A 26,199-nucleotide genomic window follows, 5' to 3' on the forward strand; every position below is an offset into this window, starting at 1 on the left:
TTTTAAATAAATGAGATGGTAGTGTTGATTGGGGGTGGAGATGATATTTCTGTCTTTTAGCTAAGATTAACTGGGTGTACACTATAAATGATTCTTTAGAAAATATTTTATCATAGACTATATTAGAATTTTCTGAAGAGAGTGAACCAATAAAATAAATGGAGAAATAGATGGGCAGACATATGTTTAAAAGAGGAAAGGTGTGATAATTGGATAGCATGGTTATGAAAGTTGATAAGGCTTATAATAGGCTGTCTGAAAGCGGGAGATGCACCGGTGATGATCATGTGCCCACTGAAGTTGAAAGACGTACAAGCAGTGAAATTGATGTAAATACCAATTCAAAAACAAAGTCATGGAGACTACAAGGCTACTATTACAAGTCCCAGATTCAAAAGATCTGAGATCTTTGAGTTGTGAGCTGTCATGACTCTGTTAGGGGTCAGAAAAAAAAGGAAGAACAAACTCCCTACTATTCTGCTTTTTGCTTCATCTTCACACCCTGTCACTTGGATAAAACACACCATATCAAGACCCCATTTCCTCATTTAGCCTATCAAATATTCTGTCATTCTCCTTCAGAAACACCACCACAGACATACATAGGATTAATGCTTCATAAGATATCTGGGTATCACACAATCCAGTCAAGTTGACACATACTAACATCCATCATTCAATTTACACTACTTCTATATTACTTCTAAATATAATTTGATTTCATAAAAGAGCATTTCTATAGAATACAAGCAAAATATCACTTTTAAAACCAAACTATATATTTATTTTCACATCATAGTTATTTATTGATTTTTGTCTGGCAAATATTTATATGACTAAAACTAATTTAATTTAAATTTAGTGCTTATTTTTTAGAGTTTTATAGCAAAGCAATGATGAAATCAATATGATGGTGATGGAAACTATAATCTGTACATACATGAAAGTCCTTCAAGGGATAGCAATCAAGGTATTTTCAGCTCAATATCCTCTCGAGGAACATCATATCTAGCCATTAATTGATCATTTGGCATTTTGAATTCTAGTGCCACTAGCTGATAGGCACACTCTACCACTTGGCATGTGTGGAGAGACAGACTTGTAGCTAGAGTTTTCCTACCTTGCCCACAGTCAGGACAAATCTTTGTCACCCGCCAGTCCCACAGCCGCTCAGACCCAACCAAGTAAACACAGAGACTTATATTGCTTACAAACTGTATGGCCGTGGCAGGCTTCTTGCTAACTGTTCTTATAGCTTAAATTAATCCATTTCCATAAATCTATACCTTGCAACGTGGCTCGTGGCTTACTGGCATCTTCACATGCTGCTTGTCATGGCGACGGCTGGCAGTGACTCCTTCCACCTTCCTGTTCTTTCTTTTCTCCTCTCTGTTAGTCCTGCCTATACTTCCTGCCTAGCCACTGGCCAATCAGTGTTTTATTTATTGACCAATCAGAGCAACACATTTGCCATACAGAACATCCCACAGCACAGACTGTCACAGACTGATCTTATACCTCTTGTTATTTCCTAGATGTCTCTGGAAAACAGGTAGTTCATAAGACAGCTCCATGTATGAGAATTAACAATCTAAAATTTCCTTATTTTGAAACAAGTGGTGTTTCAAATTATGGAGAACTATTGGAACTATCTGAAATAAGAGAATATATCTGAGAATATTTCACCTTGCATTTTTAAATGTATATATTGTTTTCTATTTATTGTCTATTTTTCACTTGCTTGTAGTTAATGTTAGAGTTTCTTACCAAGTTCCCATGAACACACACTGTGGGAGGCCAGCTCCCATCTTTCCCAGGATTCCTATGAGGAGTAGAGAGGGATAAGAAAATATTAGATAGAAAGAAAGACCTAGTTGATGAGAAGAAAGAAACAAAGGACAGCTTCGGGAGAACCTGGATCAAAACCCAATGGCCCCTTCTGCCTCTCAAAGGGGCTTTTTATAACAATGCCATGGGACAGGGAAAAATACCTCCCCCTTGCTAGATCAAAGCACACTGCACAGCCAAGTGTAGACCCTTCCAAATACCTGGTAAACATGCCCATGATCAAATCATCCCCTTATGCAGCTCTGCTGGGTAAAGTAAGCTCAGAGTCTTTGACCCTGAATAATTTGGGCCTCCACAACACATCTTCAGCTGAGGATGTAGAGTTTATCTTTAGAGATGTAATCATTAATCTTTATTATTCCCCAAGAACTGAATGCAAATAGTTCAGCATTTGAACCACTGAAACAGAGATTCATATCTTTTGTATTTTGTATTCTTGAGAAAACTATATATGTATATAGGCCTGTGTATGTATATCTTTATGTGTGGAAAGATAGATTAGATAGACTGACAGATAGGTAGATATGAAAAGCAAGTTATTTCCTAGTTTACAAATTAATACTTCTGCCGGGTGGTGTTGGCGCATGCATTTAATCCCAGCACTCGGGAGGCAGAGGCAGGCGGATCTCTGTGAGTTCGAGGCCAGCCTGGTCTACAGAGTGAGTTCCAGGAAAGGCGTAAAAGCTACACAGAGAAACCCTGTCTAGAAAAACCAAAAAAAAAAAAAAAAAAAAAATTAATACTTTAGAGGGATTATATGAGCAAGAGATATTGAAACCATGATTGGAAAAAGCACAAGGACAAATAGCCAAACTAGTGGAAACACATAAACTATGAACCAATAGCTGAGGAGCCCCCATGGAACTGGATCAGGCCCTCTGGATAAGTGAGACAGTCGCTTAGCTTGAACTATTTAGGCGCCCCGAGGCAGTAGGACTAGGACCTGTCCTTAGTGCATGAGCTGCCTTTTTGGAACCTAGGGCCTATGCTGGGACACTTTGCTCAGCCTAGGTGAAGGGAGGAGGGGACTGGACCTGCCTCAACTGAATCTACCAGGCTGAACTGAATCCCCACAGGAGTCCTTGCCTTGGAGGAGGTGGGAATGGGGAATGGATTAGGGGGAGAGCTAGGGTGGAGGGTGGGAGGAGGGAGGACAGGGGAATTCATGGCTGATATGTAAAATTAAATTAATTATAATTTTTTAAAAAATTAATACTTTTAAAATCTAAATTTTTTTAAGAAAAATTGCTTAGGTGATCAACATTTTCATGTTGTTGAGTGTAGTCCAGATAATCTGGCCTCAAAAAGTCCCAGAGGATAAATAATTGAATGTACATTTATCCCTCAAAGGACACTGAAGTTGCTATCACACTTAAAATCTTACCATTTCTTCACTTTCCCCTCTTTATAAGTCGTTTCATTCCACAATCTCTTCTGCAAATACTTTATTTCTTCAGCATAGTTTTCATCATCTACCTTGTCAAACTTCAATATTTTCCTTCTTGTAGTAACTATTATGTGTATCTTTAATATGAATTGATGTATATAACTGCCATAGACTGTAAGCTTCAAAAGTTTGATACCAATGTTTTTCTGCTAATAAACCTAAACCTCTACAGTAAGACTGACAAATAAGAAATATTTATAAACGGGAGTATAAAGGAGAAAGTGAGTGTGTGTTGCATGGTAGAGATTAGAAGTTTAGTTTAGTTTGAGGAACATACAGATTTAATCCATAACACTATGCTTTGTAAGAGCTCTGATACTCACATTTGTCTGATACATTCCAAAATGTCTTACTATGTAGAGGCATATGGTAAATGCCGTCTCATTTTCTCATCCAAACTTTCCACAAAAAAAAATATTTTAATGTTTGGAAAAACAAATTTTACCCAGGAAAAACAAAAGGCATTTCCCATAACTTATGCTTAACTATATTGTCATGGGACTTCTGAGCATCCCCTTTCACACTTAAACTTTGTTTTGTTTAGCCTTGAATTCATCTGTCTTTTTTCTGACAATTCCTTAAAATATTTCTGGTGGCTTTTCTTTAAAACGTAATTAAATTGTCACTGAGAATCTTAATATTAATAGCTTTCATTCATATTTTGACAGTAAATTCTACCTTGACTTTCAGTGATTGATGCTGCCTGGAATTATATTTGTTAAGACTCAGTCATATAATTTAAAATTTGAAGCCTTTGTAAGAATAAAAATACACTGAAAACTTAAAAATGAATACTTTTCTGGACCTATTAATTAATTCTGCATTAGGCAGGGGGAAGGAAATAGTATTTAAAAAAAGAAGAAACTGTGTAAAATAATGTAGTGGTTAAGGATCTTAGCACTCACCATAAATATGCTGAAACCTAGTATGTAAAAGGCAGACACTCAATGTTGTTTCAGCCCTGGGCATCTTGTAAGCAGGGTCTGCCAGAGATGCTGATATGAGCTAAATTAATTCAATCACATCATTTTCATGATAGTCTCTTGCAACTGCAAGTCATATCCTACTCATATTCTATCTATAGTTCACCCTAAGGGAACCACTGTGTTCTTTGGACCTAATTTTGAAGTTTCACTAAAAAAATAAAGGGCTTATTTACACATTCTAAGCTGTCATCAAAATTTTCAGACTGAATCTGGGGTAATATAATCAAAACAAATCATACAAAATTCTCAAAGAACTAATAAAAAGTAAATATATTAAAAACTAAACAAAAATAACCCCAATTTTATTTTAAAAATAAGTAAAAGCAAAAAGAACATGTTGAGATTACACTGTGTCCTGCTCTGAGTTACTTTGTATTATGTAAACCAGTTTCTCAGAAAATACCTTGCCCTGGTAAACTCCATTTTAAGTACAATCACAGGCAGGTAGATTCTGCACCTTGTTTAGCATGTAAGCATCACAAGAGGCACAGACCAGACCGATGCATAGCTTATTCCAGAAGTTAGAAAGGAACACCCTATAAAAAGATGATTCAGGTTGAAAGCTAAGAGTATAGGACAGTAATGTAGCACTTGGTTCAGAATGTCATTATACACATGTACAGTCTTAACCACTTGGGAGGTTCAAACAGCAGGTTTCTTTATTTGTGGTCAAAATTAGTTAAAAAGAGCTCGTGGTTCATGATCCGGAAAGAGAGTTGCCTACCATGTTTAAGACCCAGAGAAAACAGTCTGATTTATGGCAACCCCTCTCCAAGACTCTGAAAGTTTGCAATTGATCAAATTGCAAATCATGCTTTAAAAATCTATATAAACATTTTATTGGGAAAAAAAAACTACCCTTGTAACCTTTGTATACTAAAATCTGACCCAAAGAATAAGCAAAAGCAAATAAGCAAAATCTTATTTAGCTTTTTTAATTGAAATATTTCAACCCCCTCTTGTATAAATCTGGAATATATGGTCATGTAGGCATTATTATTATTATGATTTTATGATAAATGCTTTGTTACTTAATTTTATCATTTCAGTAGGTATTTATCTCATATACTGAACACTTCTCTTAAGTCTAGACCTCATGATATGAAATTATTAAGAGCTTGCATTTGCAATAGCTTCTATAATTTCACTGAGACACAAGAAGTTATATTAAAGTTAGATCTTAGTGCTGTGGGATGGTCTGTATGTCAAATGTGTTGCTCTGATTGGTCAATAAATAAAACACTGATTGTCCAGTGGCTAGGCAGGAAGTAGGTGGGACAAGGAGAGAGGAGAATTCTGGGAAGCAGAAGGTAGGGCAGAGAGACACTGCCAGTCACCGCCATGACCAGCAGCATGTGAAGACGCCGGTAAGCCACCAGCCACGTGGCAAGGTATAGATTTATGGAAATGGATTAATTTAAGCTATAAGAACAGTTAGCAAGAAGCCTGCCACAGCCATACAGTTTGTAAGCAATATAAGTCTCTGTGTCTACTTGGTTGGGTCTGAGTGGCTGTGGGACTGGCGGGTGACAAAGATTTGTCCTGACTGTGGGCAAGGCAGGAAAACTTTAGCTACATCTTAGATATTGTATTAATTAAAGCTGATAAATATATAGTAGGATAATAGTCTCAAACAGCTGCTGTGATTCCTACATTATAATTCCTCAACATTCAAATAGTTCCCCATGTATAAATACTTATGGGGAAAAATAAAGCATAGTTCACCCAGTGGTGATAATTAATATTAATTGGTATTTCATTGTGTATAAGACACTTTGTTAATAGGTTTATATACATTATCTCATTCAATTTTCACTTCAGCCTTGTGGGGTTATATCATTTACACTTTTCTTTTATATATGAGTTGTCTAAGTTAAAAAAAAATCCACAATATGAAAAGGCAGTAGTATAATGTATTCTGGTAGAAAACACCCTTAACCTTCTTCAGCAAGAGTTGATTTCAACAAATACATTTTGATGCAGAAAGCTGGAACCAATCCCTCTTAAGATGTTCTGATCTTCAGGAGTTCTTAGAGACTAAAGCATATTCTAGTGCATTCAAGTTTATTCTGGGCATTGTGGTAGAAGTCTATATAATGTTGGTCTCTCATTTTTTTTTTTTTGTAACTTTCAGTGGTGCTGTCTTTAAAGAATAGACTCTTAAGGACATTTTAAGAGTTGATTTGGTGAGTAGTCAAAAGCAGTCTGTCACTCAATAACCAAATGGATTCCTCTCCTCTTGTGGACAATTGAACTGTGCAGGACTTACTTGGCTGGCATGTGTAATTGTAAAAATAGAGAAAGAAGAATATATTTTGTGAGCCTTACAACACAACCGTTTGTACTGAGTATTTAAAATGGAAAACTTTTAACATGGAAAACAAATTTCTTATGTGACACATTAGTTTATGATAAAAAAATGACTATTCTACTTAAGCAATACTTTTCCTCTTGACTGGGACAATGTCAACAATATACTATTGGTGAGAAATCTTATGGATTCCAATATTCAGTCTATTTAAAATGCAGAAGGAAATGTGATTATCAGAATTAATTTTAACTTTAACAAAAGGAGATGTTTCCTATAATCATTTTTCATGTCTTGTTTTAGGTTGACCACACTTCAAAAAAAACTTTTTTTCTAGCATACTGTCTCTGTTATTATTTAACAATGTAACAGAAAGGAAGACCCACAGGTTATCAAGAAATACTTTAAAATGCCTTTCACTTGCATGATGCTACTAAAGGTTACAGAAACCCTGTACAGATTGTCACTTTAGCCATTCAAAATAGAGTGAAAATATTATTGCTTATATTTCCCAGTGAATTTTGTACTCTTTTTTTCCTTTCATTAATCATTAGTATTTCAACATAAAGGAAGCAAGGAAGGGACAAAGAGAAATAGCAGTGATTTCAAAAGGTAAATTGTCTGTAGATAAATTCCTGGTGCACCATGGTAATCCCAGCTACAGTGAACCCACAACTGTGGTTTGAACAAAAAAAAAAGAAAGATTTCATCTCTTTGATGATTTCTTTTGATAGCAAACCAGAAATGATAAAGATTAGAGTTTGTACAACCCACAGAAAATATACACAAGGAGGAATTCCCTCTCAGTCAAAATTTGTATGTGATGTTTATAATGACTATAATTTATATCAGTGATCTGAAGACAAGGGTAATTTTGTCATTTATAAATTATATCTATTAACTGAAAGGTAAGGTAACTGTTAAGTGCACAGTGCTCATGGTTAGTGGTAAATTTGCTCCTTTATTTGAGGTTATTATTGTTTCTTTGAGCTAAATTGCCATTCTTTATCACAAAAGACCATTTTACAATTCTAAAAGTCTGAAAGAAAGAACTAACATTCTCCTCTATCAAAATGCATTCATGTATTTTCACAAAAGTATTTCAAGATTCTCTGAAATGTTGGCAGAGTAGGTAAAAGCCAATTGCTTTAGTTTAAGTGATATTTATGATTGTGATTGTCAAGTACTGTTTGGTCCTGGATAACATTTAAATGATCACCAAACAAATATGAATATGCTTACTGCGAACCTAAGGTACATCATTATATTGTTTTTTTTATTACAGAAAGAACGATTGTTTAGTAAATCTTTAGCTAATAATTTTCATAATATAAATATCTTTAATATAACATTCTAATTCAGATTTACTTAATAAAGCAACAAGTGAGACAAATAATTGAACATTTGTAAGGGAATTTTTGGATTATTTCTTGAGATTTCAAATTCTAAAAGGATTGTTATTAAAAAAATTTTCAGATTAATGAGTTTATACAATGTGTGATTGGTGATATATTTAAAAGATCTATTTATAGAAATGCTTAGTATGCAATGATATTGCCTCTTGTTGTTGCATTGCATTTTGTTTTGTTTTATAGAGAACTTGAATTTCCCATGCTGGAATAATTTCTTATATTTGAAAATGGAATGTTTGTCACTTTGTCTCCAGATGAATGCTGATAAAAACAAATCTTGATGTTTATCTAGGTGAACTGCCATTTATGAGTCAGCGAACCCCTGTTTTGGGGGGAAAATAATTGGCTAAGTTTGTTATTACATTGGAGGATGCAATCCCAGAATGAACCGGATTAACATCAGCAACGTTTGTAAATAGAGACTATAAGGCGTTGCTGCCTGGAACTTTCAGATAGACCAGTTAACAGTATGTCAATTATAGGAGTAAGAAAGTTTGATGCTAGCTTAAAGTTGCTTAGTGGTAGAATCAGAAAGGGCATACATAATATGAGGGTCACTCAAGAAGAAATAAGGAAAAGACAAGGTGAATAACTGAAAAACAGAAATCTTGCCTCTGGCTCCTTGAAATAACATCTTTTTCAGAACAGCATTTGACAGTACACTGACCATAAAAGAAAAGGAGCATATTGCTTTTGGTGTTCTAATTAACTGATATAGAATCTGATACACACAATGTCAGAACTCATATATAACTATATAGGAACCATTAGTGAGCCAAGGGGTATTAAAATTCTCAGTGTGAAGGAGTCTTTTATCTTTTGCTAAGTGAGAAGGGAAATATAAAAAAAGAGAATGTGGCATACAAAGAAATTAGCTATAGACAATTTAATTTTAAAAGAAATTCCACAAAATTATGATAAAAAAAAAGTAACCCTGAGAATCTCAAGTTCCAGACAAACCTTGGGTACATACGAAAATATTTTCTTTTAAATATTCTTTCATTAAATTAGTTATTTGTATACATGTGTGTAGGTACACATGGAACCTTCAGAAATTTGCTCCTTATACCACCTGGGTCTCAGGGATCTAACTCAAGTATTAAGATTCAGTAACAAGTACCTCTACACCCAAGGCATCTAGATGGTCCAACATTCTTTCTTGAAACAAAACCAGAGGAGCTTTATTACACATAATACTCTTTTAATTTAAAAAAAATACTTCAATGGTAATATTGGATTCAGGATAGGCAGACAAAGATTTTAAATGAACAATATATGTAGAATTTTCTTTACAGTGAGTATTTAAGGAATCTATGTGGTTTGGGAACTTACACATATATTGTTATCTATCATTAGTCAATTAAATATTAATCTCTAAATGTCACAAAAATTATAAGAACACTACTGACACCTATTTAATTAATGTATAAGTACCAACTGAATTAAAGTATTGAAGACTGGATAGTCTGGTACTTTTAAAATACATATAACTTAGAATATATATTTATACTTTATATATTATCTATACTGAAGAACGATCATTAAGGCCTAGATTGTGACTGTGCAGACTGTATAGATAAATTGAGACAAGTAACATTGATTTAGAAACATCTATATTGTAGGGGCAAAATAAATTATAAATAGAACTTAAATCAAGTAGAATAGATTATAAATTGTATTCCTATAACAAGGAAGATGTTCCTTAAATATATACATATGAATATTAAATATCCATAAAATATTTTCTGATCAAGGGAAACTAAAAATTTGTTATTCATAATCTTCACATGCTCAAGGACAGAAGAAATTTGTATCATAGTAAAAAAATAAAATTTTCTAACACTCTATGATGTAGAAACCAAAACTATGACTGGACTAAAACAAGGCTTTGCATGAAAACTAGTATTCTCATTCATTTCTAAATAATATTTCAAAGTCAACAAAAAAATTATAAAAGAGCCAGATGTGGTGCACAAATCTCATCCCAGCACTTGGGAGGCAGAGGCTGGGAGTCACTGTGAGCTCAAAGCCAGTCTAGTCTACAAGATGAGTTTCAGGCCAACCAGGACTACATAGTGAGATTCAGTCTCAAAATAATTACAATACTACTTGATTTGATGCTCAAATTGTGTGACGGTGTAGAGGAAATAGTAATAGTTACACACATTTATATGACACAAAAATGGAGTAGGAAAAGTATTAGCGAGGAGCAGGGGATGTGAAAATGGTCAAAGTGCACATACTCCCCACTCCTCACCACATACATACATACATAAAATAGAGATAGAGGACCATCAAGCCTGATGACCTGAATGGACCCCACATGGTAGAAGGAAAGTGCTGAGTCTCACAGCTGTCCCCTGACCTCCACATTAATGCTATGGCAATGCACTCCCCAATATAAATAAATGACTATAAAGAAAAAAATGAGATAAAATTAAAATCTATTGATATGTAAAAAATATATTTGCAGCCTAAAATTAATTCAGGAAACCCAAGATAAGATAAACAGATTTAAATAAAAAAATAAAAAAAAACAGAAAAAAATATTGGCAGATTTAATCCAAAAGGCATTATTATTAATAATTAAATGTAAATGATCTGTGTAAAATAGTTACTGTATAAGTACCAGCTAGTAGATGAAGAAAAAATAATCTGCATTTAGAATACTCACCTAAATATTCTATTAGATAACTTGAAGTAAAATGATAGAGTAATATATAGAGAGAAACATATATGCAAGTGTTATTTAAAACAAAGCAGGAATGACTGCCTTTTTTTTACAGAGACAATTGACTTCAGAGCGAGGAAAATTACCAAAACCTGAGTGGTATTTGTAAACTGGTATCCATACACCAAAACAATATAGAAATTCTAAATATACATGAAACCAAACAGCTCCAAAGCAAGCAATATTGAAGCTGATTAGAACAGAAATATAGTAGTAATACATACTAATATAGTATATAATAATAATATATTATTATGATTAATAATTAATAGAATATGGTATTATATACATAGTAATATAGAAAAATATATAGTAATATAAATGTTTACACTTTTAGTTGGAGACATCAACACTCTCAAGAATGGTTGAAGCAAGTGGAGGCCAAATCAAAGATATGAAAGTACTTAGCACCACTAGGCCCTTTTGGATCTTTAACTAATAAGCACATGATCATGCATATACCACATCACTAATCATCCAAAAACACTAATTAAAATCTAAATGAGGTATCAGAGAGACTAGATAAACCTATAGAAAAAATACACAGCGGTGAATATTGGCAAGAGATGAAGAAAAATTAGATACCCCATAAATTTTTGGTGGGAATGTAAGTTTGGTTCAGCCAATTTGGACAACGTTTTGGAAGTTTCTCAAAGAATTAAGTGTGCAAATACCATATGACCCACCAGTAACAATCTTGAACATTTATCCTAAAAAAATTAAAAACATGTGTCCATTCAAAGAATGCCCATCATTGTCTACAGCAGCTTTGGTTGTAATAGTCAAATCTACAAAAATATTAAATTGAACAACTGGTGAAGAGTTGAATATTTTCATACTATGTAATACTACTCTTGAATAAAAATGAACAAAGGATTAATAAATATAGATCGGCTGAATTTAGATTGTTTTGGTGAGAGTGTTAAACAAATCAATTTTAAAAACAACATATTGTGTGATTCCATCCATATACATATAGAAATGACAAAATTATGAAGATGGAAACATTTTGATGGTTTTCAGGTATCTGGAAATGAGGAAGAGGGAGCACTAATACTCATTACAAAAAAGTTTTGATGGGGCTGTGTAGCTAGAGTTTTCCTGCCTTGCCCATAGTCAGGACAAATCTTTGTCACCCACCAGTCCCACAGCTGCTCAGACCCAACCAAGTAAACACAGAGACTTATATTGCTTACAAACTGTATGGCCGTGGCAGGCTTCTTGCTAACTGTTCTTATAGCTTAAATTAATCCATTTCCATAAATCTATACCTTGCCACGTGGCTGGTGGCTTACCAGTGTCTTCACATGTTGCTGGTCATGGCGGCAGCTGGCAGTGTCTCTCTCCCTCAGCCTTCCGCTTCCCAGAATTCTCCTCTCTCCTTGTCCCACCTACTTCCTGCCTGGCCACTGGCCAATCAGTGTTTTATTTATTGACCAATCAGAGCAATTTGACATATAGACCATCCCACAGCAGGGCTGGAGAGATGGCTCAGTGGTTAAGAGCACTGGCTGCTCTTCCAAAGGCCTTGAGTTCAATTCCCGGCAACCACATGGAGGCTCACAACCATCTATTATGAGATCTGGTGCCCTCTTCTGGCCTGCAGGGACACATGTAGGCAGAAAACTGTATACATAATAAATAAATCTATTAAAAAAAAAAGTTTTGAGATATTTATGCAGTAATGCTTTGCATTTACATTATAGTGGTGTTCACACAAATCATCTAAAGGATAAAATGAGCTAGAACTACTCATGCACATTACATTAATGTTTATTCCTGGTTTTGAGACTGTGCTTTCCATGCAAGTGTGAGGACATGTGTTTGGATCTCCAGCATCCATATAAAATCCACAATAACTGATATAAAGTTATAATCCCACCACGTGGAAGTGGAGATAGGTGTATCCTTGGGTCCAGCCATCCCTGTCTCTTCAGCAAGTCTCAGGGATAAGTGAAAAACTAAAATTTCAAAAACCTAATTGAACAACTCTTGACAGACACAAGAGGTTATCTTCTGGCTCCATGTGCACAGTCACACACACATGCATGCACTTGCGCGTGCGCGCGCGCGCACACACACACACACACACACACACACACACAAGTAAAAGGTACTAGGAGAAACATGGTAATGGGTGTATGGAATCTACATTTGTTTATAACTTCTATTGAGTGTATAATCTTTTCCATGATAAAAGTTTATAATTATTTTGTGTATTGTGGCACTCTATTTCCTAACATTTTTTGTGTAATATTAAATATGGGTTTCATCATTTCTCTCTGTCCCTCCCTTATTCCCTTGTTCAGTTCTTTCCTGTTTCTGTTCTTTTGAAATGTCAAGGTAATGGTTAACTAATGTAATACATTGAGAAATACTCCTTCCTTCATTTTCATCAAGCGCATAAAATTTGTGCTACTCTTAAAAACACTTTATATATTTCTGGAGTTCACATTTTCTATGGAGTTAAAATTATACCATTTAGTTTAGTTAATGTTTACAATACTACTAATGCTGTATCTCACATCTTGGGTGGGTTTTAATATGTTTCAGTTTTCCAGAAATTATATTTCTTTTAAGTTGTGAAATTTATGGTGTAGTAACATACATAATATTCTATTAATGTCTTTCTAAGGGCTTTATCTTCTACACAGCACACACGTGTTTTCATTTCTGTTCCAGATGATTGATGTCTTCTCTCTATTTTATCATCGCCACTCTGTTAAGGCTTTATAATTTTTTTTCTTTTTTTTTTGTTTTTGGGTTCTTTGTTTTCTTTAATTAAGACAATTTTTTCATTCATTTTACACAACAAAGATTCCCCCTCTTCCTTCCTCCCACGCCCCCAGCCTCCCCCCTCCAATACACTCCCCACACCCACCCACAAGAAGGCTACTAAATATATATATATATATATATGTATATATATTTATATATGAAGAATAACTAATGAACCATCTCTCCAGCCCGCCTCAAATAAACTTTTTAAATTAATGTTTTATGAACTTATGAAATAATTAATGTGAAAATCCAAAATAAGCATATCTACACCAATATAAATTCTAGTATATATACCATATGCTGAAAAAGAATATGTGATATTCTAGTCTTACTCTTATGAATTGGTAGCCAAAAGTGAACTTTTAAAATCCGTATTCTTACATGTGCTATTCTTCATATATATATATATATATATATATATATATATATATGTGTGTGTGTGTGTGTGTGTGTGTGTGTGTGTGTGTGTGTGTGTTTAGTGAAAATAAAACAAGTTATTGTAAAGAATTTTAATAACTGAAAGAATGGTAGCAGATTTTCTAGGGAAGGTGACTTGGAAAGAAGATGAGAACTTGAATTTTGTTTGATTTTGAAATTTTAGGGAAATGATTGAACACAGCTATTCTGGAGAACAGGGTTGGATATTAAGTTCAAGATTTCAAAGAACTTAAGCACTGATAACAAATGAAACCACTCATTTGAATAAATGAGCTTAGAAAAAGTATAAGTCACAAGAGGAGTTAAGAGCCTGTGAATGCACCCTCAAGAGCTACAACAATTACTGGCTCTATGAAAAAGAAGGGGGAAAAGAAAAAGGAAATAGCATGGGGACATTAAGGGGACAAGGATTTTAAAGCAAGTGCAAATTGTCAGCTGGGTCAAACAATTTGTAGATAGAGTAAGTAGACCACTAAGGAGAAAGGGGCTTAGAAAGATGAAGGCAGTGAGCTGAATGGGAACAGTTTCACCCAAGCTGTAAAAGTAGAAGGCAAGATCAGAAAGGAAGAAGTGAGGAACCCATAACAAGGTAGTTAGAGATTTTTTTTTAAAGCCAGACTTCCTTCATTCAATTTTAGGATGCAATTTATTTGCTAAAAACAAAATTTGTCATATTAAATATAAGATTCCACTTTAGACTATTTTCAAAACTTTCATCCAATGTTTAAGTGCGCTTGTAGGAAGGACCAGATGGCTTTTCTTCACCCAGCAAGACTAGATAAAGAAACCCTTCAGTCAGTCAATCAACAATGGGCTATCAGGTAGTGACAAGCGCAATAAAGAAAAGAAAAACAGGGCAATGAAGCCAAACTAATTGAAGCCATGAAAGTGTTATTTTTAAACATTTATTTTATATTTTGTAGATTATAATGTAATTAGTTCATTTTCCCTTTCCTTCCTCCCTCCAAATCTCCCATATTCCTGTCCTTGCTCTCTCTCAAATTCATGGTCTCCTGTTATATTATTAATTCTTGCTACACACACACACACACACACACACACACACACACACACACACAAACACACACAGACATACACACACGTACACACAAAAAACATACATATATGTACATATATGTCCTAAGTACATAAATAAAATCTGCCCCATCCATTTGTTACTTGTATGTACATATTTTCAGGGTAACCATTTGCTTTTGAATAACTAATTGGTGCACTCTCCCCTGGGGAAGATTCTTTCTCCCACTCTCAGCATTTCTTAATTGGCTGTAGTTCTTTGTGTAGAGTGAGGCTTCCCCCATCCATTTTAGCATATCAGTTATCTTTTCCTAGTTTGTCCCTCATCAAGGAAATTTCCCTTTGCAACAAAGGGAAAACATTAAAGAAAACTACAACCAATCAAAATGCAGAGTTATGGAGCCCAGTCACAGTGAACTCATTTGCAAAACAATTCCTGCACCTAAGGCTCGGGAAACATTGTGGGAGAGAAAGAATGCAAGAACCAAAGGATTAGAGAGTTTTCTATGAGATTGCGTCACCTAGGACACTAGCATTTTTTAACAGAGAATGAGCTTCCTCAGGCTCTCACATCCAAACAGAGTTGTATATAGGAGAAGGGAATCTGGTAGAATGAATGATAATCATGATATGAAAGGAAAATTAATGAGAATGCTACAAGTAACAATACATTTAACATGTTTTAAGACAAATAAGGACAGTTGATATGATAGAAGAAATGGTACACAAATAAGGTAAGGAGAGATTGGTCAGCAATTAAGAGTACTTGCTATTCTTGCAGAGCACCCACGTTCATCTCCCAGTACCCACTACTAACAACTGTCTGTAACTCCAGTATACATGCAGGCAAAACATTCATACATATAAAACAAAATAAATGAATAGTTTTATAAATACAGAAATGGTACAGAAGAGAGTATGGGAGGAAGGGGGAACAGTATAAGAAGACGTATTATTCAGGGTCTTGCCAGTTTAAAAAGGGGAGTTTGTGTATGAGTGACAAGATAAGACTGAAGAGACTTGATACAATGATGTGATGTGTTGTTGTTGTGTGTGTGTATGTGTGCGCACATATGCACAAACTTGCATGTTGTACAAAGAAGCACCCTTTAGATGATTTAGACTGGGAAATGGGTAGCACTATTACGATAAAATTATGACCTCATTTAGTATAATTATTTTTCAGTTCCATCCATTTATCCAAAATTTCCAATTTCATTTATCTTTACAGGTGATTAATATTTCATTGTGTGTATGTACATTTTCCTTCCCCATTCATCAGTTGATGGAAAAATGTGGGGGTCCTTTTTGTCTGTGTGGTCCACTAGCCATCAGTCCACAGAGACAAAAGGGCAGAAGCAGCAACAGAAACCCTTATATGGCCTGGGAACATGGCAGAGACAGCCCTCTAGGAGATGGCTCAACTTTATTCCAAAGTATCAGGAATATATTGGATTGGGGAGCCTGGGGAAAAACCCTAGTTTTCATTAAGTGCCACACTCCTAACACAAAGCTTCATATGTGGAGTAGGGTCCTATAGCAGAACACCTAGCACAAATCTTCTGGGCCAAAGGTCAAGCTAAAGATAAATCAGGCATCTGGCTAAGAGACAGCTTTTACATAAGGTCAGTCCTCTGGGCCCAGGGACATTCTCCAGAGAGCAGGGAATTTCACTGGGGAGGGAGGGAGTCACCATGTCACCAAGCTTTTGCAAAAAGCTGCCAGGCCATGATAGACTGCAAACCAAGGTCTTCCAATAGATGTACAGGCTGAGTCTATTTCCTAGCAATTGTGACTGAAGCAACAAAATGTGCAACTTTAATAAAGTCAAAAGAAACAAAACCAACACACAATAAAAGGATATGTACTGTTATACCACCAGTGAGGTACCAGAAAAGGAAAAAAATTACTTATTAAGTCCCACAAAAGTGATAATAAAAGAACATTTAACCAGGGAGATCAACTATCTGGAAAGTGGAAAACATTAATGGAAATATTAAAGAAGATGCGGAGCAGTGGTGGCACAGGCCTTTAATCCCAGCACTTGGGAGGCAGAGGCAGGCGAATCTCTGTGAATTCAAGGCCAGCCTGGGCTACAGAACGAGTTCCAGGACAGGCACCTAAGCTACACAGAGAAACCCTGTCTCGAAAAAAAAAAAAAAGAATTAAAGAAGAATTGGAAAAATAGTTCATGTTTGCTGATTGATGTATTTAATATTATTAAAATACTGCTCGATGTACTCTTTAAATTCAACACAATTACAACAATACATTAATTAGTGATATTTTTAACAAAAAGTGAAGAAATTATAAAATGTACATGAAACCTTCTCAGATCCAAATCTTCAAACATCTTTGAGAAAGCAAAACAAATTTGGAAGTATCACTATTTAAGTTTTCATACACTCTGACAAATATGTGGCAATTAAAACTATAAGTCCTGAGAACAATTCACAAAACATTTTAGTAGAGATCCAAGAAAAAATTCATGTCTATAGGGCAACTCATTTCCGAAAAGAGCACAAATAATACACAGTAAGAATTGTCTTACTGTGTTTTTTAAAATGATATTTTTAAAAAATGCATATCCAGAGGAAAATAATTATATTGAATCTTACTCTTATAATTAACTAATAAATTAAAGATTTAAATGTAAGACCTAAAATGATAAAGCTGATGGAAGAAAATTTAGACAATATTTAAAGGATCCACAAGGGACCAAAGTCAGTGGCCTCTGAATGAAAAACAAATACTCTACAACAGAGCTGCATCCCCAGCCCATGAAAATGTTTTTGACATGGGTCTTGGCAATGATTTTTTTTTGGAGACAATACCAATAGTACAGAAACTGAGTCTAAAATAACCAAGTGAGGCTAGGTCAAACTATAGAGAAGGCTATAACGAAATTATTAGATGATAAATTATGAGTAAATGTATTAGCAAACCATATGAGATTAATATCCCAAATAGCTAAAGAACTCACAAAACTAAAGAAAAAATCAAGCAATATTTCTATCAGAAAGGAGCCAAAGCTAAAGAGACACTTTTTACCAAAATAATAGAAATAGTAAACATGGAACTTGCTAAAGAGCATTCATTGCCAGAAAATGTCCACAGTGATATATGTTCTGTGGCAACTTCAAACTGAGTGTTAGCAAATAAGCAAAACAAACAAACAAAAACAAACAAACAAAAAAACCAGAACCATTGCTCACTGTGGTTGGAAATGTATATTGATACAGTTATTATAGAAAATTATATGGTGTTTCCTTAAAATTAGAGATACCACTCTCATAGGACCAGGTTATACTACTTCTGACTGTGGAAGGACTCCACAAAAACATAGTATTGCTGACATATGAAGGTGTATATCTCTTATACACCTTCATATGTCAGCAATATTGAAGAATTTGCATTCTCATATTCTTTGTGGCATTATTCACAGTAGCCAAAAATGTGGAAATCATATAAACATATGCTGCTGGATTAATCAATACTTATCACACTATTTTCATAGATGTATATACAAAGATACATATACTATATATATGAAGAGAGTGTGATAATTATAAGTATGTACTTACGTATGCTTCACTATTGACCTTTAAAGAATACAGTCTGGTTTTTTTTTTATATCAACATGGTTCAACCTCGAGAAAACATGGTATGTGAAATAAGCCAGACACAGAAGGAAAAATACCACAAGAACTCACTTACATGTGAAATTTGAAACAAATGCTTACCAAGAGCGGAAATAGAGGGAACAAAGATGCATTTAACAGATGGACAAATTCTAGAGATCTAATATGAAGCGTAAGTACTTTAGTTAATGCAGCATTTTATGTCTGAAAGTCACTTATAGAATCAATCCAATGTTTCTCAGTCAGCACAACATAGGATCACCTCATGAGTGGATGGAAATGTTAATAATCTTTAGTAATCATTTTTGTTACATATGTGTGCTTTGTATAAACTATGCATGTTATCATGATGTATACTACAAATAGTCATACAATTCTCATTTTATAATAAAGTCCAAAAGTAGAACTGTGGATAGATGGAACACAATGCGCAAAATCCTTTACACAGGAAAGAGTATAATACTTTTTATAAAGGGGGCTATTGTCACTGGACCAAAAAGGGAGGAGAAGAAAGAGTTAATCTAGAACATGAAACAGAATCCAAGGACACAGCTAAAAACATGTTTCAGGTGTTTATGCTATTTGCAAGCAGTAAGGGAGATAAGACTACAAAGTAATTTCTGAGTAGAATAATTGTTACTGATTAATCAGGCATTTTAGAATTATTTTGTGGAATAATGTGTTACTTTAGAGAAACTTTGGTAAACTCAAATGATCTCTATTTGTCTTCTTGCTTAGGATTTAATTTCAGTATTTCCAATATTTGTTTATTGAGCCTAATAAAAATAAACTACAGATTATTAATAGTGGACAGTGTTATAATATACAATGATTGCTTCTGATTTATAGATAGATCAGATATGTATATATTATCAGAATATATATATAAATTCATAATATATATTATATAGATCAAAATACATATTGCTTCTGATATATATATATATTAAAACAGTGGTAGGGTAGCTAAAAATATGCTTATGTGCATACACAGAAATACTCAGCCCTTAGAAAAACTGATTATAAATGTGGCTGAACTTACATCTGCCGAATGAAATGTTTTTATTGTTTCATAATTCAGAGGAAATGTGAAATTTGGTGAATCCTCTATTTAAAATATGTATATCATGAAAATGTAAAATTTACTGTGATATAAATCTGGACTATATTAGTTCCCCAAGAGAAAGGAATACTTAGAAGTTTTGTGATTAAAAAAAAATCACTTTTATAAAGACAACTGTCATTTCATTTTTAAAATTGTGGTTAATTATTAGTAGTTTCTAAATACAATGTTCATTCTTCTGAAAATGTAATTATTTACTTGCTGGGAAAGCTGAGGAGAAAATCAGTGAATCTCTTCCTACTCTGATGAGAGAGCACTTGTCTGGAGTCAAAATACCAAGTGCACGTTTTTACCCCTTGTGAGAAATACAGAAAGTACCAGATTTCAAATGCCTTCATGTGCAAAATAGCCAATATGTTCTTGAAAAATCCTCTCGTTTCATTTTGCTCCCAGAAATTTACTAGGCATGTTTCATTTGAAAAAGTACACGTTGTATTTTATAATAAAACAGAGGCATAGAACTGAGCACTCAACCCCTTGATTTCAAAAGTAGAATCGAAAGAGACTTTTACCCTTAAAGGGCTGGGAAAAATAAGTTAAAAAATCAGTCCAAATTTCAGTATAAATAATATAATGCGTGGCAAGGAACTCTGCTCTTGGGATAATTAGGAAAAGAATCTAATCCAAAGGCTTTGTATCTGTACGGGAGCAAGCAGTTACTGAAGGAGATTCGCAGATGCACTGTTTTTTAGGCAGGAAGAATGCTCGTTAAATGCAGAACGCTGCGCCGGCTCATGTGTTTGCTCCGAGGTGGAGGTTTTGTTCGACTGACGTATCAGATAGTCAGAGTGGTTACCACACCGACGTTGTAGCAGCTGCATAATAAATGACTGAGAGAATCATGTTAGGCATGCCCACCTAACCTAACTTGAATCATGCGAAAGGGGAGCTGTTGGAATTCAAATAGACTTTCTGGTTCCCAGCAGTCGGCAGTAATAGAATGCTTTCAGGAAGATGACAGAATCAGGAGAAAGATGCTGTTTTGCGCTATCTTGATTTGTTACAGCAGCCAACTTATTGGCATGATGGAGTGACAGGAAAAACAGCTGGCATGGAAGGTAGGATTATTAAAGCTATTACATCATTATGAATACAATTAGAAGCTGACCATGACAAAGCATATGTTTGAGAAAGCAGCTGTTGGCAGCTGGGGTTTGTTGCTGAGCTCTTCAAACTCTGCAAACAGTGTTGCTTTTACAGAATGGATTTTAAAATTACCTTGTGCTGCGTTAGATTTGGGGTGGGGGGTGCTTGCCTCCAACCTCACGGAAACTGTTCTGGGATAGAATTCAGTGGCAGAAGATTTTAGAATAAAGTATTTTTTTCAGAAGTCTAGCATTCTCCAGGTAGCTGATGACAGGGGAGGGGGAAATCTACCCTAGCTCAGTTAGATGTAATTTGCTTGCAAGGACTGATTGATATATTGGCATATTCAGACACTGAGAGAAATGAGAATGTACACAGTGTTTGGAGAGGTTGGAATTGCTACACTTGCTTTCTATTTTATAAGGAGTTTGGCTGTCAGTCATCTCTCCTCATCAATTTCTAGCTTTTGACATTAATTCAGTCATTCTGCATTATATGAAGAAAATATATCAATATCTCCTGCAGGCTTTTTCAACAACTCCAGCATCTGTTTCAGCTATTGAACTGTATGCACGTTTTGCCAAGTTGATGTCGACCCAGCTGGTCTATCATTTCTCGCTTGATTACTGCTCTTAATTTCTCTGTATCAGCTTCTTTCAGATAGAGCTTTGAAAGCTGTTAATGGAAAATGACAGAAAATGATAAATTATTGAAAACTGGAGCGCGTATTTATTTATTTGGGACCTTAATGAGTTTTGCCTTACATTCTTTCCTGCCTGCGTGCAATTACTAAAGCCCTCTTTCTGTTTGGCAATATTTCTTTCAATCAGTAGATTACAAAGTACTTTTAAACAAACAGAACATCAGCCTGGATTGGATTTGGCTCAAAAAATAAAGTTTTGAGGAAAAAGAGAGCAATTTAAGCTTTTAGTAGAAACTATGCCTCGTTTCTGTATACAATCTTCATATGCTATCATGGGGATCTATCAGTGGGTGTATATTGGACCGAATATACTGAAATAAATTTTATCACCACTAGGGTAACAAGAAAATAAAACATTTGAAGCTGTTTTTTATCAAGTGATTACTTTCAGCAGATGTCAAATAATATAGAAATAGATTTTCCCGAATAGAAAAAGCATGATTTTCCACTAAGCTCTCTAGCCCAGCTTCTTAGTAGTCCATGTAGCTAAATTACCAAAGTTAATAGACTATTATACATGAATATCTCATATGACCTTTTAGTATACACAGTGCTGCAAATAGGTGGAAGGTCTTTTTTCTAGTAATTGTAATGTCCCAGTCAGACTGGCTGAGGAACGCCACTGGCTGTTATGTAACTTTTTTTTCTGAATGTTAGTTCATGTTTTTCAATTACATATTCCTCTTAGAAAGAGTGAGTTAAAAAGACATACATTTAAATATCAGTGAATCAATTGCGAACTGGCAGGCTAATTAGACTTGTTTGTATTCATTCAAATTAATTACTAGCATACGTTTGGAAAAATAAGCAAGAATTTGAAGAGTACTTTTTAACCTTGAAGTATACTGAATGGGGTCAGCTGTGTCATTCATAATCCATATGTATAGCAGGAATGAAAATAGTTTTAAAGATGTGCAATTAGCAGCAATGTACTTTGATAATATGGTTTAAAAAGTCTGATTATTTCTTTGTAATGCGTTTCAGTGCTACACAGTCTGTCCCAGTACTTGGTTAATATTTGAGATGCTGAAAGACTAACAGAATTCTAGACAGAATCAGGGTTGATTTGAGGTGGATGCCAAAGCCTCAACTGTATATAACTATTGTTTAAAATATTTCCTTCCCCTGTTGTGCTCATTTCTCAAACTCTTTATAGTCATTTTAAGTGAAAGTTGGTGGGGATTTGGCACTCTTTCTAGATTCTTTAGTATGATTCTTCTTTTGTGAATTTTCTCCTATGAGAAATATGTGAGCTTCCTGATTGCCTCATACTGCACTGCTGTTGCCATAGTTACTTGCAAAGGGGGGGGGGTCTTTGAATGGAGATAATGTAATTTAAATCAGCCACCGGACTCCACAAACTGTGAATTTTTTGCTTGCTAGTTTGTAGTTTAGGCTTGCTTCCTTTGTGACTAGGAAGCACCTTCTATTTGATTCCACTGATGAATGGAAAGGACAGACACTAGGTGGCACCAGCTGTTGATTATTAATGAAATCTTAAAGGCTATGGGCCACACACCTGAAGAGCAGGCAATATACCTTCTCTGATAAACGCATCTTAAGAGTTAGAGATGCTCGCCGATCTTTCTGGCTCTGAAATACAGTCAGCATGCAAAGGGAGACCATGTGCAGTCTCCAAATCCCAACTGCTTAATTCTGTAGCTTCTGGAGTGATACAGAGGGGAAAATGAGATTTAAAAAAATACATTAAGAACAGAGAGTCTGAAAGAAAGAAGGGACCAAACGAAATAGGCTATAAATGTTTACATACATTTCCACAGTCTCAAATAGACAGATTTTTATAAAGGGCTGTTGATTTTCCCCACTTTTGTACAAACACACATTGTATTATTTTCCCCTACAGCATTTGTGTTAGAAAAGAATTATTTGTTTCTTTAAGTGAAAACCTCATGGAGCACCACTATTTATTTTTCAATTCAAAAAATGCCCCTTTGGTTCCCTCTCAGTGAGGACACTGTGCAGTGAAATCCCCCACTTCTGATACAGTTGCTGCCTTTCTGGTGTGCTCTACTTCATCCAGAAAGATGAACTAGAGGAAACACTATCAGCTAGAAAACATCCTTGAAAGGGTTTTTTTTCCCATCCTGTTATTCTCTCATTCTTATGCCTTTCACCTTTTAAGAATGAAGAGGCAAAAAGAAACAGACCACATAAGCATGTACACACACACACACACACACACACAGTGAGAGAGAGGCACACACATGTGCACACAACCTTAAATTTTTCTTACTTTTTTTTTTTAAATAAAAGACGTGTATTTTTAATTTGTCCAGGAGATAGCAAACAAAAATTTAAAAATGAAAGTACATAAATAAAGTGGGAGGGTGAAATAATTGCTTGTAACTAGAAATAAGATCCTGAAAAATAAGCAATATTTTCCCTCACTAGAGTTAACTAGGTGTTTCTGAAACAGATATGGTGGTCTAGGAGAGAAAACAGCCGGTACTATTCTTCAATGTTCTGTTCTCTCGGCTTGGTAAAGTTACTCATGATATACATACTGAGAGGGTAATGAAATGATTACTATTTGATATAATAATCTGGTGAAAAAAAATCAGCTGGTTCTCTTGCCCTGCATTTAGTGTATCACTTAAGGAAGCATTGCAACTCAGAAAGAAAACCTTACACAGGACAATTTTAATGGTTCCAGAAAACTGGCTCTAGTGAATTGAGCCCCATGTGTAGGCATGTGCCTTTTGATCGTGTTCTGGGGCCTGCTTGTTCTGTGAAATATTAATATGCAGAACCTAACAAAGTAGAAATAGATAACTTACAGTAAAGGAGAACAAATAAATGCACTGAATTTGAACACAGCTAAAGGATATGGCCACCTAAAGAAACCACTAAAGCCAAAAATCCGGGCTTTGTTTGACTTTGATTTTGTTTGATTTAGTATTTTGTAGCAGATTCACTCTAACTAGCCCAGGCTAGGCTCAAACTTGGAGTGCACTTCCTTCACCTCCTTATTACCTGTCATACTTGGCCCCCTAAGTACAAATTAAATAGGAATAAACAAAAAATCCTACTATAAAATACAAAATGTCAGAATTTGAGAGGGTTAAAACTTAATAATAACTTTAGCTGGGTGGTGGTGGCGCATGCCTTTAATCCCAGCACTTGGGAGGCAAAGGCAGGCGGATCTCTGTGAGTTCGAGGCCAGCCTGGGCTACAGAGTGAGATCCAAGACAGGCTCCAAAACTAAACAGAGAAACCCTGGCTTGAAAAAAAAAAAAAAAAAAAGAAGAAGAAGAAGAAGAAGAAGAAGAAGAAGAAGAAGAAGAAGAAGAAGAAGGAAAAGAAAAAGAAAAAAGAAAAAAAAATGAACAAAAAATCCTTAATGATAACACATTTATTAAACAGCCATAATCTTACATGGCTATAAAATACAATCCTAAAATGGAATGTTGAGTCTGTATCCTCAAAAAGTAAACAAAATAATTGTATCACGGCACTTAGAAAGATGAATCAGAAATATTGTTATAAGTTTGAGACCAGTATAGGCTATACTGTGAGTTCAAGACTGGCTTGAGTCCCTGTATGAAAAAATGTCTTAAAAAGAAAAGCAAAATTGGGCACAAATTGTACATTTGTGAATAATTTTCATTGTTTTAGAAAAGAATGTATGGTGAAAATTTTCTGGAAACTCTGAATAGACATTGGTTATACTTAGAAAACTAAAAGGTTGAAGAATGCTGGAAGGAACAGACAAAAATAAACTTCTACCAGTAGGTGATCTACAATGACTACAAGAGAGTTTAGGCTCATTTGCAGATCTCTGGTTAAAACAAAAAAGATGGAGAGAAAACTGCTTTTTAGTAATGGTGTAAGCAAAAATTTGACTACTTTGTGAGAGACTGAACTTCTTCACATGTTCCTTACTAAGAGCAAAGGAAAATTAAGGATGACTGAAGCTGGGGCTAGAGAGATAGCTCAGCAGTTTAGAGCTCTTGCAGAAGACCAGGTTTCAGTTCCTAGAGCCCACATGGTAGATTACAACTATCTGTAACTCCAATTTAAAGGGATCTGATGCCCTTTTCTAAACTATGCGGGTTCCTGAATGCACATGCCGCACAAATGCATTTATGTATATATAATATGCACATGTATATATGTATGTATGTATATGTATATATATACACTTCGACATATATGCATAAAATACAGTGTATTCTTTTAAAGGTGCCAGATATCATTTTCAATCTGTGACTGATCATTACATGAGAGAGCAAGAACAAAACATAACTACTTTTGGGCATAATTTGAGTGTCTTTGTTGCTCTAATTGAACCACCCATAATGGGGAATACATCCCACAAATTTCCTTTTAGCTGGCCAACTAAGATTGTTTTCCATATTTCTAAATTATTTACTTAAAGAATATTTTTGACATATAAAATCTCAACTTGGGTGCCTGTGAACTTTTAGTGGAGATTAATCACACACATTTGTTTTTCACAGAAACTATGGTGGCTTTCAATTACTAATAGCAATTAACTGGTGAGAAAGAAGTTACATGGGCCACAAAGCTGGATACTTACTCTCTGGCATTAAATAGTGAAAGCTGTCTCCACTCTATAAACACTAAAAGACAATTTGGGGGGTTGTTCACTGACTCGAATATCTAGCAATACAAAAGT

The 26,199-nt window shown here is 34.8% G+C and overlaps 1 protein-coding gene across 1 annotated transcript in view; it reads left to right on the plus strand.

The window, feature by feature from the left end:
- Positions 1–20,398: 20,398 nt before the first annotated feature.
- Positions 20,399–26,199, plus strand: part of Dmd (dystrophin) — a 2,209,767-nt gene continuing 2,203,966 nt past the window's right edge. The window contains exon 1 of the mRNA XM_028881805.2: positions 20,399–20,808. Within this exon, the coding sequence (XP_028737638.1) occupies positions 20,802–20,808 (7 nt within the window). The 5' untranslated portion in view covers positions 20,399–20,801. The remainder of the gene's footprint in view (positions 20,809–26,199) is intronic.

Source organism: Peromyscus leucopus, chromosome X (genome assembly GCF_004664715.2).
Source record: "Peromyscus leucopus breed LL Stock chromosome X, UCI_PerLeu_2.1, whole genome shotgun sequence".
Classification (NCBI taxonomy): Eukaryota; Metazoa; Chordata; class Mammalia; order Rodentia; family Cricetidae; genus Peromyscus; species Peromyscus leucopus.